The following is a 17,470-nucleotide window of genomic DNA, read 5'->3' on the forward strand; positions in this document are numbered from 1 at the left end:
CTTGGTATACTTTTTATCTTTAATAAGCTTTAAAAGATTTTAATTAGTTTACAATTGCACCAACCTTGTATCATCAAGAATCTATGACTTCATCGGCATGAGAATTCACTCCATCAATGAATTTAAAATCCTGTGTATAATTTAGTAGCTAAGTCTTAGGGAGTAGATTGTGATTCACAGACATTAAATGATTTTTCCATTGTCTGCAGGTGATAAAGGCCAGAAAAGAGTCTTCTTGACTCTAACTTTAGCACTCTCTCCATGATGCTCGCTACTCTTCCTCTATTATAATCTGTCACTTAAGTATTTCAAGTCTGCATATTTTGTTTCCCTAATTGGACTGTAAATGAAGTAGCTCTGCCTTAAAATAATAAGAGGCAGAGACTATGTTTTATATAGGCTTCTTGGGATGTAGCCAAGTTCTGTGCACATTGTAGGCATTCAGTATCTGATTAGTATAAATTGCAAGCATTTCAGTGAAATATTTTGAGTGTCCAAGTCTCGGATAGGTTTCTCTTGATTCTAATTAAAACATTAACCACAAGTAGCACTATTATCAGGTGATACTAATGAATACACCAACCCTACTTTTAAGGAATTTCCAATTTATTGGGTGAGACAAGAGGGACAAAAATAAACTATTTCATTTAGTTAATGATTCAGTTTATAGAGTTATGGTATTTAAGAGATTGAAATGTAATCTGACAAATATTTGTTAAATTTCGACTTTATGAGTAGAGTCTTAGTTACTGATGGAAGTATGCTATACAGTTCTGGTTCTTAAGGAGCAGAATAAAGAAGATAAAATGTATGTCAAACTAGAGTATAAAAAAAGAATATGATGAGTGCCCAAATGAGAGATGAATAAAGCTCTAGAGGATTAGAGAAGAAATAGAGAATTTCTTACAGGGTATTTAGGAAAGCCTTCATGAATTGTATGGTCTTTGAACTAGCTATAAAGGGTGTTTCCTCATGTGTAAAATGAAAACTATTTGACTAAGGTCTTCTCCAATTCTAAATTCACAACTTTAAAAGTTTATGATGGAAAGGACACTACATGTGAAAATAGAAAGAGAGAAAATGGGGAGGTCATCCTTGTCATAGAGAATGGCATGGACAAAGGCTCCTAAATGAGAAAATCCCAAACATGCTCAGGAAAGATAAATAGCCTAATTTGGCTTGAGAATATGTGGTAGTAGTGTGAGATAAAGCTGAAAAACTCTGTTGTAGCCAAAGAAAAGTAGGGGTCCCCAGGAAGGGAGTGAAGGGAGGCCAGACTATCAAGCTAGAAAGTTCAAGTTTTGAACTTTATTAACATATTCAATGCCTATTAAATTTTTTTTTAATTGTTTCAGGTCTTGTCACTGACTATCGGGTAAGTAAACTATTGGCCTATGATTTTTCTTCATTTTAAATACATCTCTTCTTGAAAGTAGTATCTGTTGCTCTATGTGTGTTCATGTACAGTCTTCTATTACCTAGTAGCATTCTCAAGAATAATAAACACAAAACTAGAATTTCTGTGCTACGCCTTTAAAAAATGTTGGGCAATTCTCTAACAATTTGTGGACAGTGTTTTCTGTCTCAACTAACCAATTCTATTAGATAAGACCACTAAAGGACAGCTGTTTTTCATGTTGGCATTTAAAAAATCACTTCCAAATAAATAACTGAAGTCACAAAATGTCCAGGTAGCCACTCTGCTCACATATACATCAGTACTCTCACTCTTCCCCAGCTCCAGCTCCCCAAATATAGTGAATATACACAGTTCCAGTCATAGAGTTCCTCAAAGCAACTATGATCTAAGAATGGTGGGATCCAGAAGAGTCAATTTCATGAATCCCAAGACAACTTCTGGGGAGCAGGTACTATTCCATTCTACTCCCAAGAAAGGGAAGAGGATATGAAACTGTAGATAATTACATGATGCATCTATTGGATTCTCCCTGGAAGTATGTTTTTGGTATGGGGTAGGCTGGGGCAAGATGGAGTCTACTGAATTATCTATTAAAATTTTTGTGATAATCCAAACACAGAGGCACATGTACCAAAATAACTAGACAATAAAAGAAGAATGTGATGAGTTCCCAAAAGAGACATGGATAATGTTCTGGGAGGATTTAGAGGGGACATAGAAAATTTCTTGTAGGGCATATTCTTTGATTTGCCTCTTATTATCCCATCTACTGGGGAGGTTGAGACTGGCAGACCTCTTGAGTTTGGGGGTCTGAGCTAAGCCATCTGGGTATCTCCACCAAGTCAAGCATCATTTGCCTGTGTGTCCACAATGATGAACCCCTGAAAATGGGCAAAGCAGATTATATTGAAAATGAAACATTAACAGAATGCTAAAACTCTGGAGCCAATCAACAGTTACAGTGGTGTGAGAGAATGAGAGACCTAGTCTTTAAAAAAAAAGTAATAAATTATGATAAATGTGAATTGCCATTTGTATTTAATAAAGCCATTGTGCACTATTCTCATCTCAGACATTAAATAAAAAGCTGTTTGTGACTCAAAGGAAAAAGAATTTTCAAATTATAGCTCTGTTTTTTTCTGTAGTCCATTCACTGTACCTAGATACAGAATAATTTAAACTTCCTTTCATAGAGGTATTTGTTGCTTCGTTTACTTAACTAGAATGTGTTCTGAACCTAATTCTGCTTTGCAGACCCTCATTAGAAACTTTAGGACATTAAGAATACGATATACAAATATGCAAGGACAATAAGCCTGAGCAGAGCAGACAAAGTTATCATCTATTTCTCAAATGCTCATCTTCCAATTTCCCCCTTATCCCCTCAAAACTACTCCAAAGAACCTACTTGCTTTTTTCTCGTTTGAGCTTGAGGAAATCAGAAAAGGAAGAAGAGAGAAGTAGGTTTACTGTTTCATCTATAAGTATTCCATTCATACAGCAAGATCAAAGAAGTCTTTCCATCATCTTTATTTAAAGTATAGGAAAACAGATAAGATATTTCTGGGTTTCCCAAGGCTATAATATGTATTCACTATACTTTTTATGGTTTGACTCTTAATAGTTAGAAAGAACAGCAAGGCTCTTATATCTGATTTATACCATTCTTAGAAGAACCTTGTTTCTTCTTTAAGAATCACTGTATGTGACAGAAAAGTGTAGGATGCTGACAAATTGCTTTCCAGTTTAGATTGCTGAATTGGTAAGTCATACAGGGAGAAATAACTCCTAACAAGATCTCTTTTAATGAGATACTTTGTCCTTATTTCTAGCACTGGCAGATACCTCTAGGTCGGAGGTTTCGCTCTCTGAAAATGTGGTTTGTGTTTCGGATGTATGGTGTGAAGGGACTACAAGCATACATCCGCAAGGTGATTTTATTTGACTAATTTCTCTATCTAATTTGGGAAGAGGTGGTATATGGGGGGATTTTAGGACCAAAGGAAATAATTCTTTTTTGTGTTTTTCAAATACTGAAATAAGCACACCAACTCCCAGGAAAGGCTCCGATTTTGTTTGATTCAAAATAGTCCAATTTCCACGGATTATTGCTCCAGCATAGGTACAGTGTCAAGGAGCAGGAAGACAGTAAATTAGGGCTTGAGTCAAAAGCCAGAGACCCTGAAATTCTCTTCCCCTTAATATGGATTATTGGCATCTTAATAGGATATACCTTTTTTTTATACTTTTAAATTGTATTTCACACAATGTATACAGAACCTCTTTGATGGATTTGCATAGAAGACAAATTATAAAGTAGGACTAAACACCTCATTTTTTATTGTTTGATTTAACCAATTAGGCTGAATTATATTGGCCTTTAATTCAGAAGCAGAGTGGTGTTAAAAAATGTGATTGTCATATTGTCAATGTTCTTTTAAATATACTCCCAGGGAAGGAACATCTGATTCGTTCTAGGAAGATACATTAAAAAAAGACACTTTAGGATTCTTCTTTCATAGCGTAGTCTTGAGGAGATCCATATGTCAATAAGAACAGTCTAGAAAGAGTTATTAGTCATGTTTTTACCAGAGCCTGTTTCACTTAATGAATTTCTACGACATTAACAGAAAACAGGGTAGGTGGTAGGTCAATTTATAAAGGCCGAGATGGCTAGTGATACCTTTTCAACTTAAATTCATAGTCTACTATTCCACTCACTGATATTGCCTCCCTGTACAAAATGCGCAGCTTCTAAAGACCTTTGAGGCTTATTTTTATGAGATAATAATATACAACTTGCAAAAATGTATTTGAACAGATTTTATTTATTTTGTTTAATTAAATTAAATTATTTAAGTCAGTCCCATGAGAAATCATGAATTTCATGTAAATATTTTAATATTTTTAAAAATACTATGATGGAACCCATAATAGTAATAGTAATTATTCACAGTACCTGACACATTTAAAAATAATTATTTTTTTTTGGAACCAGATCTATGATTTCATTAATGTAAGAAACTCCCCGTGAGAAAAATCCCTTTGCCAAAGCAGATGATAGGATCATCAGATCATTTTAGAGTTGGAAGGAATCTTTGAGGTCAGTGGATACAATCCTAACTCATTTTAGAGATGAGAAAACCAAGAGAAGTGAGGTGATTTGCCTAGGATCACATGGTTAATAAATATCTAAGGCAATCAAGGTCTTTCTGATGAATCCAATGCTTCGTCCATTCCCCTATGCTACCTCTGATGAGAAAATCTTCTGCAATTTAGTCTTAGAGAGTAACCTGGGCTATGAGGACATCAAGTGCCTTGTCCAGAGCAGCAGAGGCAGGTTATGACAGAACCAGGTCTTTGTAGCTTTGAGGTCTGCTGACCCATCAGCGCAGTATCATTATTTCTTTCTTCCCATTAAGTTCTGAATTCTTTGAAGCCAGACACTCTTTTGCCTCTTCAAGGGTGCTGAAGTTTGGGATTGGTGCACCAACTCCCAAACCCTGGGTATGTTATTCTACTCAGAACATGCAAAAAAGAAGGATTGAGAACCACTAATCCATGCATCTACTCCTTAAGTTAATATGACATAAAAAATAGATATGCATTTGATAAAAAATATATAAAAGCATATAATGCTAAATATATACCCAAATATATATATATATATATATATATATATATATATATATATATAATGATTGTCACACACACACATAGAACGAAGTCCCATGTGCTAAAGAATATCTCTTTGCCAGAGAGGACACCTGCTGTTCTTAGTTTTCTTCTTTAATATGCTATTCTACCAAATTACAGATAGGAGGTAACATAGCACAATGCAGTAGAGAGCGCAATTTAGAAAACCCCAGTTTGAGTCTCAACTCTATCTAATTACCTTTGTGACTCTGAATAAGTCACTTAACTTCTTGAATCAGTTTCATCACTCGTAGAAAAATAGCAGTGAGAATAGATGGTCTCTAAGGGTCTTTCTGACTCTAAAGTTATAGTTTTAAATAAAATAAAATATTATGCAATAAAAATTAAATGATTATAAAATAAAATATTACAAATTTAAAAAACCATAATATATTTTATGTGGATCTCTTTTCTTATAAATGTTTACACCTGATTAGGGCCAGCAAATTTGAAAACAGGTATAAGCATTATATTTAAAGCAGAATAACATTTGTTAAATTCATAATGATCTATTCTCAAAATAAAAAATCCTTTATTATCCATATTTACTCATTTCTGAACGAAAACCACATGTAGTTTGTCTCATTTCAATAAGATGGTTAGTCTATACTGAGCCACCCTAATCATGGAGAAAATTGGTCTTTCTTTGATCAGCTTCCAATTCCATAATTGTTTCAGTTCTAATAAGCCCCACATTTTCTCTCTTGTCAGCATATTTTTTTTAGAATGTTCCTATTTAATGGAATAGTAAAAATGATTTTCTGAAATTTTAGGAAATAGATTGAACAAACTTGAAACTATGATTTGTTGCCCAGACTTTGCTGACCCATTATTGTGTTTAAGTCAACAGTTATTTTTTTCACAGCCCTTTTCTTTCAAAGCGCTTGTTAGGTCATAGCATTGACCTCATTTTAGATTGTGGGTATGCTGTCCTTAAATTCAGTGCACATAGACCAACTGGGTACTCTTTAGGGAAGGGCAACATGAGCAGAGTGAAAAAGCTTAGAAGAATTGGGGCAATAGAAGAAGAGTTTGAAAAGAACATGGAGAGATAATAAAAGGAAGGGAAGTGGTTCTAGGCAGGGAAGAGGACCTCAAGCTCAACCAACTCCCTTTAGTATTTCACCTTGAATCATCATATATATGTGATTATTTTTGTAAAGTATAATATTCTGAATATAATTGAATCACGATACAAATATATTTATAAACACACACATTTATTAACCCCGTGTTTTTAAATTACAAAATTTTTAAAACCTGTAACATATTTTATGTGGATCTCTTTTCTTACAAATGTTTACACCTGATTAGGACCAGCAAATTTGAAAACAGGTATGGCATTATATTTAAAGCAGATTCACAAGAAGGAAAAAGTTAGTCACAGAAGTAGAAAAAATGAAACAGTGTCTCTGGCAAATGGTGATCAAATCTATCAGTTACAAATCATTTGGTGCCCTCTAGTGATATGACTGGCAATTGCTTGATATTAAAAACAAAACTTCTTGAATACTCAGAGAATCATAGATTTAGAGTCCAGGAATCAGAGGTCTAGAAATCATCAAGTACCATCCCATCATTTTACAAATGAGGGCAACTGAGACCAAGAAGTTATCTTCCTGCCAACCAAACTACATAGTTGGATCACAGAATCATAGATTTCACTAATCGAATCCTTTCAATGTATAGATAAGGAACCTGAGGTGTAAATTTGTGGAGAATTACACAAATTATTCTTTAATTGTTGCCATACCTAAATAACTGCAACATTGAAATTCCAAACAGTTTTTAAAATAAACAATAAATAATTGTATTAAGATTATTTATTTTTATTATATTTTTATTTTATTATAATTATAATATAATAAATTTATATTTTATTTTATTATATTTATTATTCTTAAATAAAAAATAAGATTTTGAGTTTTATAAGATATCTAATCATTGAAGGTAGTTTTTACTGGAATCATGCCCGCTTAAGAATGTGTACCATTAGGCAATACACAATTCCCAAAACTACCTTGGGGAGAGTTATTTTTAGGGTTGTGCTAATTGTTTTACATGTTTCGTTACTATGCATATTCTGAAATTATTTACACTTTAAAAAATGGAAAAACAATAATCACACTAATAAGAGTCATGGTTTGGAACTGTTTCTGAAGACCATTTGTTGGGGATGATTTAGTGGGGATTTTTTTCAGATGTAAGTTGGGCTACATGGTCTTCAAGGTTCCTTCCAACTCAGATATTCTGATTTTAATAATTAATAATGAAAGCTTCTTTCCATAGTTGTAAGAATAACTAATTCTTTGGATAAAGTAAATTATAAAATCAGCAGTGTATTAGAACTTAAGGAATAATGAATACTTGTAGGTTATGTTAGAATTCAAAATTCAATTCAGTAATCTTTTTCTCTTTGAAGCATGTAAAACTCTCACATGAGTTTGAATCTTTGGTGCGCCAGGATTCCCGATTTGAGATCTGTGCTGAAGTTGTCCTGGGGCTGGTGTGTTTCCGAATAAAGGTAAATTTAAATCATTTTTTAAAATTTCATTTTCTGCTTTGGATATGATAAAAGGAATAAGGCACAAGAACAAATAAAGCAGAAATCTTTTTAGATATTTTAGATGACTTTAATTTTAGTAAGTTAAGCCCTTGAGAGAAAGCAAAATCAAGAAATTGCTCTTTTAGGATTACTCTAAATGTCAGTATGAGATAAGTAATCCTTCCTATGATATTTGGGGTTTAACCTAACCTATGGTGATAAATGTTTAATAACCAGTTCTCCAGAAAAAATGTATACACAACACACTTTTAAATTTAATCTGCATTATTAACATTTTCCTCATCACTTTTTCAAGTCTAGGCAATTAAAAAAAAATAAATCAAATCCCTATTTGTAGTATTTGATGATTTCCAGGATGTAAATGCTCATAGTTAAATTTTAACAATTTGCTCTCTCCAGTCACTTTGATCTGGCTTTATCACACTCCTGCTGTAGTTTCTCTTGTATACTAAATAATATCTTTAGAGCCCAAAGAAATGAATTTTTTATTTCCTTTTATCAAATATTATGTATATTAAATCTTAGACTCAGGATAAAGAGTTCTCTCTGGAACCTTCACATTTGGATTTCTTCCCATGCTCCCAGGCCTCATACATCACCAATCAACAACAAAATGCTGCCTAAAATTAGTATTAATATTCTTTATGTTCTCAGTGAGACTAGAAACTCCTCCTGTCTCATAGTGCATTGCTTCCCTAGTGCCCAACCAAGTTCCCATCACAGACTAGACCCCATAGTAAATATTCTCAGTAATGTTTCAATCTTATACTTTCAGGTGGGCCAAGGGCAATCTTCTTTCAACTCAGTTCAATTCCCCAAACATTTATTAGGTACTACAATGTTTAAGGTACTGGGGATACAAAAATAAGAAAAGACTCATGGAGCAGAATAGCATTTACAAGACTCAACCATCAGAATTCACTTGTTTCTTTTAAAATCATTTTATACTTTTATTTATAATTTATAATAATTTTAAGTTAATCTTTTTAAATTGCATGACCCAGACATACTATGTAAAGTCCTCATTAGCCCTTAATATTCAAAAATTAGAATAATTTAAATTCACTTGTTTCTTTTTTAATCAGACTGCAAGACCTCGATGTAGTATATAAGATCTTTGATAGCTATTTAAATTCAAATATTAGAATTCTTTATTGTAGTACTGCTATTTGAATCTGGATTTTGTGGCTGGTTTAAAGTTCTTTTCCAGAACTCAAAATATTATTTGTCTTGCCAGAGTCATAACTAGAACTTACCCGCCTCCCAAACTGTCTCACAAACTTTCCCTGGGACAAATGACAGAAGGCTCACTCTTAGTTAGGAGGGGGAAACCCATCCCAGGATTCAATTGTGGGAGGAAACAGAGGCTCTGGGACACCATGCTGGTGTGAGGTTGCTTCTGGAGAGATCTCTGAATAGAGTGCAGAGAAAGAAGCATGATGGGGCAGGGAAAGAGTTCTCCTAGCAAATGATCTGGTATCTTTTCATTTTAACTAATTATTCTTCTTAGTGAGATGCTAAATGCTATTATTTATGTGTTTTTGTAGGAATGCAAGTCCTGACAGTATTCTTTAAACTGATGCCCTCTAAATTCAACACCTGAAGGCAAAGCCTCATTTAACTCTGCACTAGTTAGGATCATGTTCATTGTGACTCATTTTCTCTTTATCACCCTGACAACCAATTTTAGTAAAAACAACACATGAATTATCCATTGTCGTAGAGGGGTTTTAGGCCACCAATGTAATTTTCAACTTGCTTTAACTGATGTCATCAGTCAAAAATGTCAGGTCAGCCAAAATCATTTGTGCAAATAGATATATTTTCATCCTTATATAATTCAAAGTTTGCAGAGAAGGAATAAGTAGATCAATGAAGAGTTCTGTAAAATCCTCCAAATTAAACCAATATATGCCTTAATATTCTATGACTTTCATGACTTTAAAGCAAAGGTGGACATAGAAGAAGAATTTAAAAATACATTGGAAGTTAATGGATGAGGATAAAGAAATTTAATGGCTCAAATATTATAGAGAAGTCTTATGAGTGTTCTGTGAATATTTTATTTAAGAAAAGAATCAGGAGGCATTGGACATAATCAAGGACTGAATAATGCCACTTCAAATTAAATTAACCATTTTTTTGCAAGAAAAGACTTTATCAATGTGGGAATCATTTTTAAATCAGCTGACTTTTAGTCAGAACTTTTACTTATTTAAGCAAAGATCAAAATCAGTATTAAATTAGAAGAAATAATAATCAGAAGATACATCATTAAATTAAAACATTTCAAAATGGAAATACTCAAATAAGCTGATGCTCTTCCTCCAAAAGTGAAGTTAATAAAAGAAACTTGTCCCAGACTACTATCCAATACCAAGGAAGTTAAACCAATGTAAACCAGTGACAAGGAACATATCCAGATCATCCTAATGTGGGGGTTCTTAGTTGCTTTTGTGTCATTGACCTCTTTGACAGTGTGGTGAGTCTCTGGACTCCTTCTCTGAATGGTATTTTTAAAAGCATGAAACAAAGCATGTAGGGCAACAAAGGAAAATAAGTATATTGAAATATTGCTACTAAAATAACAATAAATAATAAAATACTTATATATTATGTATGCATACACATAAATAATAAAATAAAAAAGTTCACAGATCCCAGATTAATAATTCCAGTGACCTAAGAGCATTTAAGGACAAAACTGTGAATGGGAGAAATCTGTAAAAATTTCTTCCAAAAAAGTGAAGATACTACATTTGGATTCTAACATCACAATTCCCAAAGAAAGTAGAAATGGCACAAAAAAAATAAACAACGTTGAAAAGAAAAACTAGACTGGAACAAGCAAATATTAAGCAGCTTCATGCTGATGGTGACACAATTTTGATGGCACTCTGGGGTCAATTCACAAAATATTTGGTAAAGGGGACAATACCAAAGGCATAGAAAATATTGGTCTGGAGTCAGGGAAACCTGAGTTCAAAATCTGACCTCAAACACTTACTACCTGTGTGTCCCTGGGCAACTCACTTAACCCTGGTTGATCTTTAAAAGGATCCAGAGAAGTAAATGGCAAACCACTTCATTATCTTTTCTAAGAAAACTACAAATAAGATCATGAAGAGTTGGATATGACTAAACAACTGAATAATGACAATAAAATGGCCACTTTGTCAATCTTCAAAAACCTTTATGAGATTTTTTGATTTTTAGATCTAGATTGAGGACATTCTTGATGAAGATATGAGAAAGGAACAAACAGACTTTCATAAATATTGCTCTACAGTTGATTACATGTTTATACTCATACAATTAACTGAATGGCAGAGAGAATACAAGATCTCAGTATGGTTACTGTTTCATTACATGTGAGCATTTAGTTCAGTAAAACAAGATTTTTTCATGCATATTAAAATCATACAAAGTTCCTGAGGAGATACCAGAGAGATATTCTGATTATTGATATCAAGGAATATATAAAATAATAAGACACATTCTTAACAAAGGCAACCTAGATGGAGGTGTAACCAACACAGAATCTAGATGGAAGAAGGATTCCCTACAGATGGTGAGGTCCTCCAGATACTCCTGTTTGCAAATGACATACATAATGATTGCATCAAACCCCGTAACATGATAGGTGCCTATAACCACTCAAAATATTTTAGGCTATTCATATTTCAACTATTCATATAAAAACCCAATTATGTAAAATGCCTTATTGTCCAGATTATGACACACACTTGGATATCCCATTTCTTGGCATAGGTATCAGGGCTAGATTATCTCAAAGAAATTGTAGAGTGCATTTCATAAAGCTAAGTTTCTCTCTAAATCATATACCTATTGATATTCTCCCAGTGATACTAGATGGCTATGAATCATAGACTGCCACAGTTTCTGAAGAATAAATGTTATGAGCCAATTCTAATGGTAATGGAAAGATGTATGGTAGGCATAAATTGGATGCACTATATTAACAACAAAAAATTATGAACCAGAAATAGAGTAGAGAGTGGCATAAGAGTGATGTATGCCTGGAAAAGGAAGGAACTAGTTTAAGTAATCAAAGTGAGGGATAACTTAATATACACATAATATGAAGAGAACTAGAGGAAGACCCCTATCCCCATGCTGGGCAAACCTACTAGAGGATAGACATCTTGGGCAACACTGACATGAGATACACAGGCTGAGAAGATATGGCTGTTTACAATCTCCATCACTGGAGGGAGCATCTACACTGATAAGCTCACAGATCTATTGACATATGAAAGAAGATGCATTGAGTTGCAGGATGCCCAGTTGGAAGGTACCTTCCAGATTATTTAATTTTATGGATAAAGGACTGAGGTTTAGAACAATCAAGTGACATTACCTAGGTCACATAGATAATAAATAATAGAGCAACAATTTGAAGCCAATTGCCTTAATTTTTTCAGCACTACTCCTATGGCCATTGCTTATGTCCCAATAAATGATTCATTCAAGACCGTTAACCAGATGTTCATTAATCTGCAGTCTGATGTCTAGTACGTGTGCACTCAGAGGGCTGAAAATTGCTTTAAATGGATTCAGAGCATTGTGATGTTGTTCCTTCCAGACTATGTTCATCTGATACGGTCCCTCAAAGGGCTCTTAGAAATGAGCTTTTATAATGAAGCTTTTCTAAAGCCTTTTAAAACCATTCCCAGTTGTTTCAGGAACAGTGAATGTTAACAGACATTTCTTTCTAAGCTCTTTAGTTGCCTAAGTGACTTTGGTTACTTATTTATTTATCTTTTAGCTGTTTATTGAGGAGTCAAACTGCATGTCTGATAATGTCTACAGTAGAGCCTCCTCAGAGCCCAAGAAGGAAGGAAGTTTCTTTTGTGTTGGTTCTTTCATTAGAGAGAGGATCTCCTGCTGTGGGAACAGACGCAGCATATATTGCTGTGTATGGAGCTCTTGGAAAATGTCTTTGGAACAGAGCTGCGTTTGTTTAAACATGCAGTCCCTGACAATGGGAACTTTGACAAGTCTGCTGAAAGGTTGGGAGAGGTACAGGGCCAAAGGACCCCCAAGTAACACTATTTTCAGGGCATAGCTTCTTCTAAAGAACAGGTGGGCATTCATTCATAGCTTGTTCTAATGGAGTCTACCAGCTGTGGGGAATGCAGGCATGCTTGAACATCCATGATAGAAAGCTGATGGACTTATTTGTTTTCTTTACTCATTTATGAAAGATTTAAGTTTTCCTGTCTCACTTCATTGAGGGGTAGGATTGTTTTTTCTAATTAAAATTTTTTTCAAATTATGAATTTGATCATCAACAAAGAAACATTTCTACACACAATTAACAAAACAAAGAGCCATATATGAATCTGGGCATTTCTATTGCATAACAATTTTAAAATGTGTGTTAAATGTAATCAGATAGTAACAAAATCGCCCAGTTTGCATAGCCTCCTGAATTTCTTTTTGTTTTGTGTATTTAAAATGTTTTAGTAATTCTGGCTCTCTCTCTGTGTTCCTATCTCTTTCTTTAACTTTTATCACTGCCCACCAGCTCAGCTCTCCCTAAAACTAGCTCATCTTATAACACCTAAAATGTTGGTCGCAATATTTGAAAAGGCATGCCTCATTTATAACTGTAGACCATCATTTCTTGGCCAAGAGGGAAAAAGCATAATTCATCAGTCTTCTGAAATAATATTTAATATCTATGTTGAAGACTCTAAAGTCTTTCAAAGCAGTTTTTCAGGAATAGCATAAAAACCCTAATTCCTATGTGTCTGTGGTCTGGTAGTTGAGAATAAAATCATCTAATGTAGCTGAACACTTTTCTCAGGAATCTGACATAAGGCAATCTCACACAAAACTATACAGTGTTATTTGGTTCAAAACATTCTACCTCAACTCCACCTGGATACACTCCTTTATTATTTATCTCTCTGGCATAGATAAAACAAAATGTGAAACTGATGCATTAACATCTAATCAAGAGCTTTACATTTTGCAGGAACAATTCTCTCCCTGAAAGAAATATTTTAACATTTTAATTAATTTTTAATTATCATGCAAAACATACTTCCATATTATCAGTTTTGAAGCAAACAATCTTATAAAACCAAACCCCTCAAAACATACACTCAAATAAGCAAGTGAAAAATCATATGAGGAAATATTTTTTTAAAAACTTTTGGTAAACAAAGTGAGCAACAGTTGAAAAACTTTTGGAGCTGATTATTCTTTAAACATTTGGTCAGTCAGAAGATTTTAAAGAGAATAAACAATGATAGATAAAGCAATCAATTACTTTTTACTTCCTCCTTATACAACAGTGTTACCACTCTCTATTTCACCCTTTCTCTTCTACCTGAATCTTTGAGCTATTTTTTGGCCTATAATCTTTTACCAGAGCTTAACTGAATCCATTAAGATGTTTTAAAAACCTACTATGTGAAATACACTGCACTAAATGGCTGCAGATGCAGAGATGAGACTAGACATTATCTTTCCTTAATGCGTTAACAATCTGGTAGATTCAGAATGTGCTGGTAAATATTGACCAGACAGATCTTTGAGGGGAAGGGTCAGGAACATATTTAGCACACACTTTTAAGTTCAGATTGATTTATTAACATTTTTTCTTTCATCTTCTCAAGTCTAGACAATCAAAAAATAATAAACCTAGCCCTTATATGTAACATTTGCTGATTTCCAAGTTGTAAATGCTCCCATTGAAAAATTAACAATTAGGGGTAGTTAGGAAGTACAATGGAATCAGAGGACCTGAAGTCAAATCTGATCTCAGATACTTCCTAGCTATCTGACCCTGGGCAAGTCACTTAACCCAAATTGCCTAGCCTTTATTCCTCTTCTACCTTGGAACCAATACTTAATATCTATTCTAAGACAGAAGGTAGATTGTCTTTTAAAAAAAGCTCCCTTGAGCCCATGTGACCTGACTGTAGCATACTCTTACAATGTGTAAAGGTAGTTTGAGTAAGATAGTTATGTATAATTATAATATGAATTAAAATATGAGTACATCACTAGAGTTCTTGTAGGTCTTCTTCCTTGGCTCAAATGCAGTCCTTCCTTATTTCTACCTGTCAGTATTCTCTTCATTCAAGAGGCAACTCAGGTATCCTTTGTTCCATAAGCCCCTTCCTTATTCTCCCAACTGAAACTGATCTCCCTTTCCTCAAATTCTCATTTGAACCATCATCAGAATACTAAAATGAACAATTTAACCAAAAGCTATGATTGGAATTGTTTATGGAATCACCTATTATGAAGTGTACAGAGGTAAACCAAAACATAGACTAGTTCACAAGATAAATAATAACAACATGGCAATAACAATAACCTCTGAGATTTATATAGCATAACATTATCTCATATGAACCTTTATTATTTTTCCTTAACAATTCCAAAGTTTCAACTACTTTTATTTGGGCCATGAGAATATTTCTCATAATTAAGAAAAATAGAAAGTTAAAAAATCAATGGTTTTGAAGGATGCACTATGAATTGCCCCCAAAATATAAATGGCCAATGTTTACACTAAAGGAAAAATTATGAACTATGAGTTCTATATTGCTTCAAGTGAAGTTGCTCATTCTAAACAGCTAATAGTAATAACTAAAAAATCAAGTCAGTAACATAAAATTGAAGAACAGTACATTAAGTTAAAAGATACACATTTAATTAAGTCTATTTTTTTTGCTTTTATAAAGTCTTATCCTTTGCATTCTTTAATTCTTAGCCCTTAAAAAGATACAAATTTTATTTTTTCACTGATGTTTTGATTCAAGGATCACCTTTTGGGACCCTAAGGAAATTCCAAGATGTTCATTCTTAATGGTTAGATGTAATGTCCTAGTGTCATGATATGAAAGAATAGTCAGCTTACCCAGAAGTACTCAAATTAAGGAAAATCATGCCCAAAGTTTTATCTGTCTTGGTAACCTTATCAGTTCTCATGAGTTAAGCTACCATTTTTATGTTGATCATACACATATCACCTCCAATATAAATGTATATGTACATATACAATATACATACATGCAGATTAGATAGATAGATAGATAGATAGATAGATAGATAGATAGATAAGTAGATAGGCAGATAGATAGATAATCTCCAGCCCCAGTTTCTTCCTACAACTTTAGTTCCAACATCACCAGTTACATATAGGACATTTCAAACTAGAAATAGCTCACATTTAATATGTCCAAAAATGAACTTATTGTCCTTCACTCCAAACTCTCCCCTCTTCCAAACCTCCCTATTTCTGTCAAAGGAACAACCATTGTTCCAGTCTTCCCAGTTCATAGTTTCGCAGTCTTACCTTTGATTATTCTTTTTCCCGCATTCACATATACAATCAGTTGCAAAATCTTGCCATCTCAGTCTCTACATCTTTCATATCTGACTCCTTCTCTAAACTAACATATTTACCCTCCCAGTTCAGGCCCCTATCTTTTTCTTAGATTAACACAACTTCTTAGAGTCTCTGCCTCAAATCTCTTTCCCACTCCAGTCTGACCTCTACTGACAAAGTAATTTTCCATATGCATGGATATGACCTTATCATTCCCCAACTCAATCAACTTCAGTGTCTTTCTATTGCCTGTAGGATGAAATATAAATTCTTCCATTTTTTTTTAAAGTCTATTCACAACTCACTGCAACCAATTTTTCTAATCTCATTGTATCTTCTCCCTACTACACTCTATGGTCTAGCCAAATTGGTCTTCTCTGTATTACTCAAGTACAACCCTCCATTTCCAGTCTATATGCTTTTTCACTATCTGTTCCACATACCAGAAATACACTCCCTACCCATCTATTCCTCACAATGTCCCACTTTTCCTTTAAGATGCCACTCAAGCAACTTTTTACATGAAGCCTTCCGTGATCCTTCAACTGGTAGTGCCCTCCCTCCCAAACTGCCTTGTATTTAACTCCTTTGTCTTTAAGAACTTTATGGTGTAGTTCCTCACATGTGCATTTGTCTCTCCTATTAAATAAAATCCCTGACATGTAAGGATAATTTCATTTTTTGGTACTTATATTCTCCAATGCCTAGCATTTACAAAAACTTAAATTCTTGTTGACTGATTAATAGATAAGCACTAGCTAATCGAGACCCCTTCCCCTCAAAATCTAGAGCTGACAAATTCTGAAGTACTAAGGCAACAACATATGACTCATCTTTTAAAATTCTTTCAGGGGTCTAATGAGCTGAATGAAATGCTTCTTGAAAGAATAAACAAAGCCAAAAAAATCCACTTGGTCCCATGTCACCTCCAAGATAAGTTTGTGCTACGCTTTGCCATCTGTTCTCGCACAGTGGAGTCCATCCACATTCAGCAGGCTTGGCAGCATATTACAGAGCTGGTAGCTGAGCTGTTAAAAGAAGGAAAAGAGCAGAAAATGAACTAGTAATTGCAGGTAAGAGTTTTATTAATGCTTTATATTGTGTTGTGGCAAGAAGCCCAACTGGGTGGCAGGCAACATGGATTTTAGCCCCAGCTATGGGACTAGAAGTCTCTAAAGTGTCTCCTGACTCTCAAATTCTGGTCATGAAGTTGAAACAGTATTGAGTATAGAATCAGAGGATATGGGTCAAAGCCCTAATTCTGCCACTTATTGCCTTTGTGACTTTGGACAAATCATTTAAACTCTTGGAGTCTTGAATTTCCTCAAACATAAAACAAAGGGATTCAACTGGATTACTATGAAGGTTTCTTTCATTTTTGATCTTATGATGATTTGGGTCAGAATGAGAGTAG

General features: G+C 33.9%; 1 protein-coding gene across 2 annotated transcripts in view; it reads left to right on the forward strand.

Moving 5' to 3' along the window:
- The window catches only part of DDC (dopa decarboxylase), a 116,948-nt gene that overhangs the window by 94,734 nt on the left and 4,744 nt on the right, over nucleotides 1-17,470 (forward strand). For both annotated transcript variants that reach the window (XM_056804840.1, XM_007500403.3), the window contains exons 11-14: nucleotides 1,356-1,375; nucleotides 3,253-3,351; nucleotides 7,539-7,640; nucleotides 16,908-17,129. In XM_056804840.1, coding sequence (XP_056660818.1) covers nucleotides 1,356-1,375; nucleotides 3,253-3,351; nucleotides 7,539-7,640; nucleotides 16,908-17,120 — 434 coding nt within the window. In that variant the 3' untranslated portion in view covers nucleotides 17,121-17,129. The remainder of the gene's footprint in view (nucleotides 1-1,355; nucleotides 1,376-3,252; nucleotides 3,352-7,538; nucleotides 7,641-16,907; nucleotides 17,130-17,470) is intronic.

Source organism: Monodelphis domestica, chromosome 7, assembly GCF_027887165.1.
Source record: "Monodelphis domestica isolate mMonDom1 chromosome 7, mMonDom1.pri, whole genome shotgun sequence".
NCBI classification, from domain to species: Eukaryota; Metazoa; Chordata; class Mammalia; order Didelphimorphia; family Didelphidae; genus Monodelphis; species Monodelphis domestica.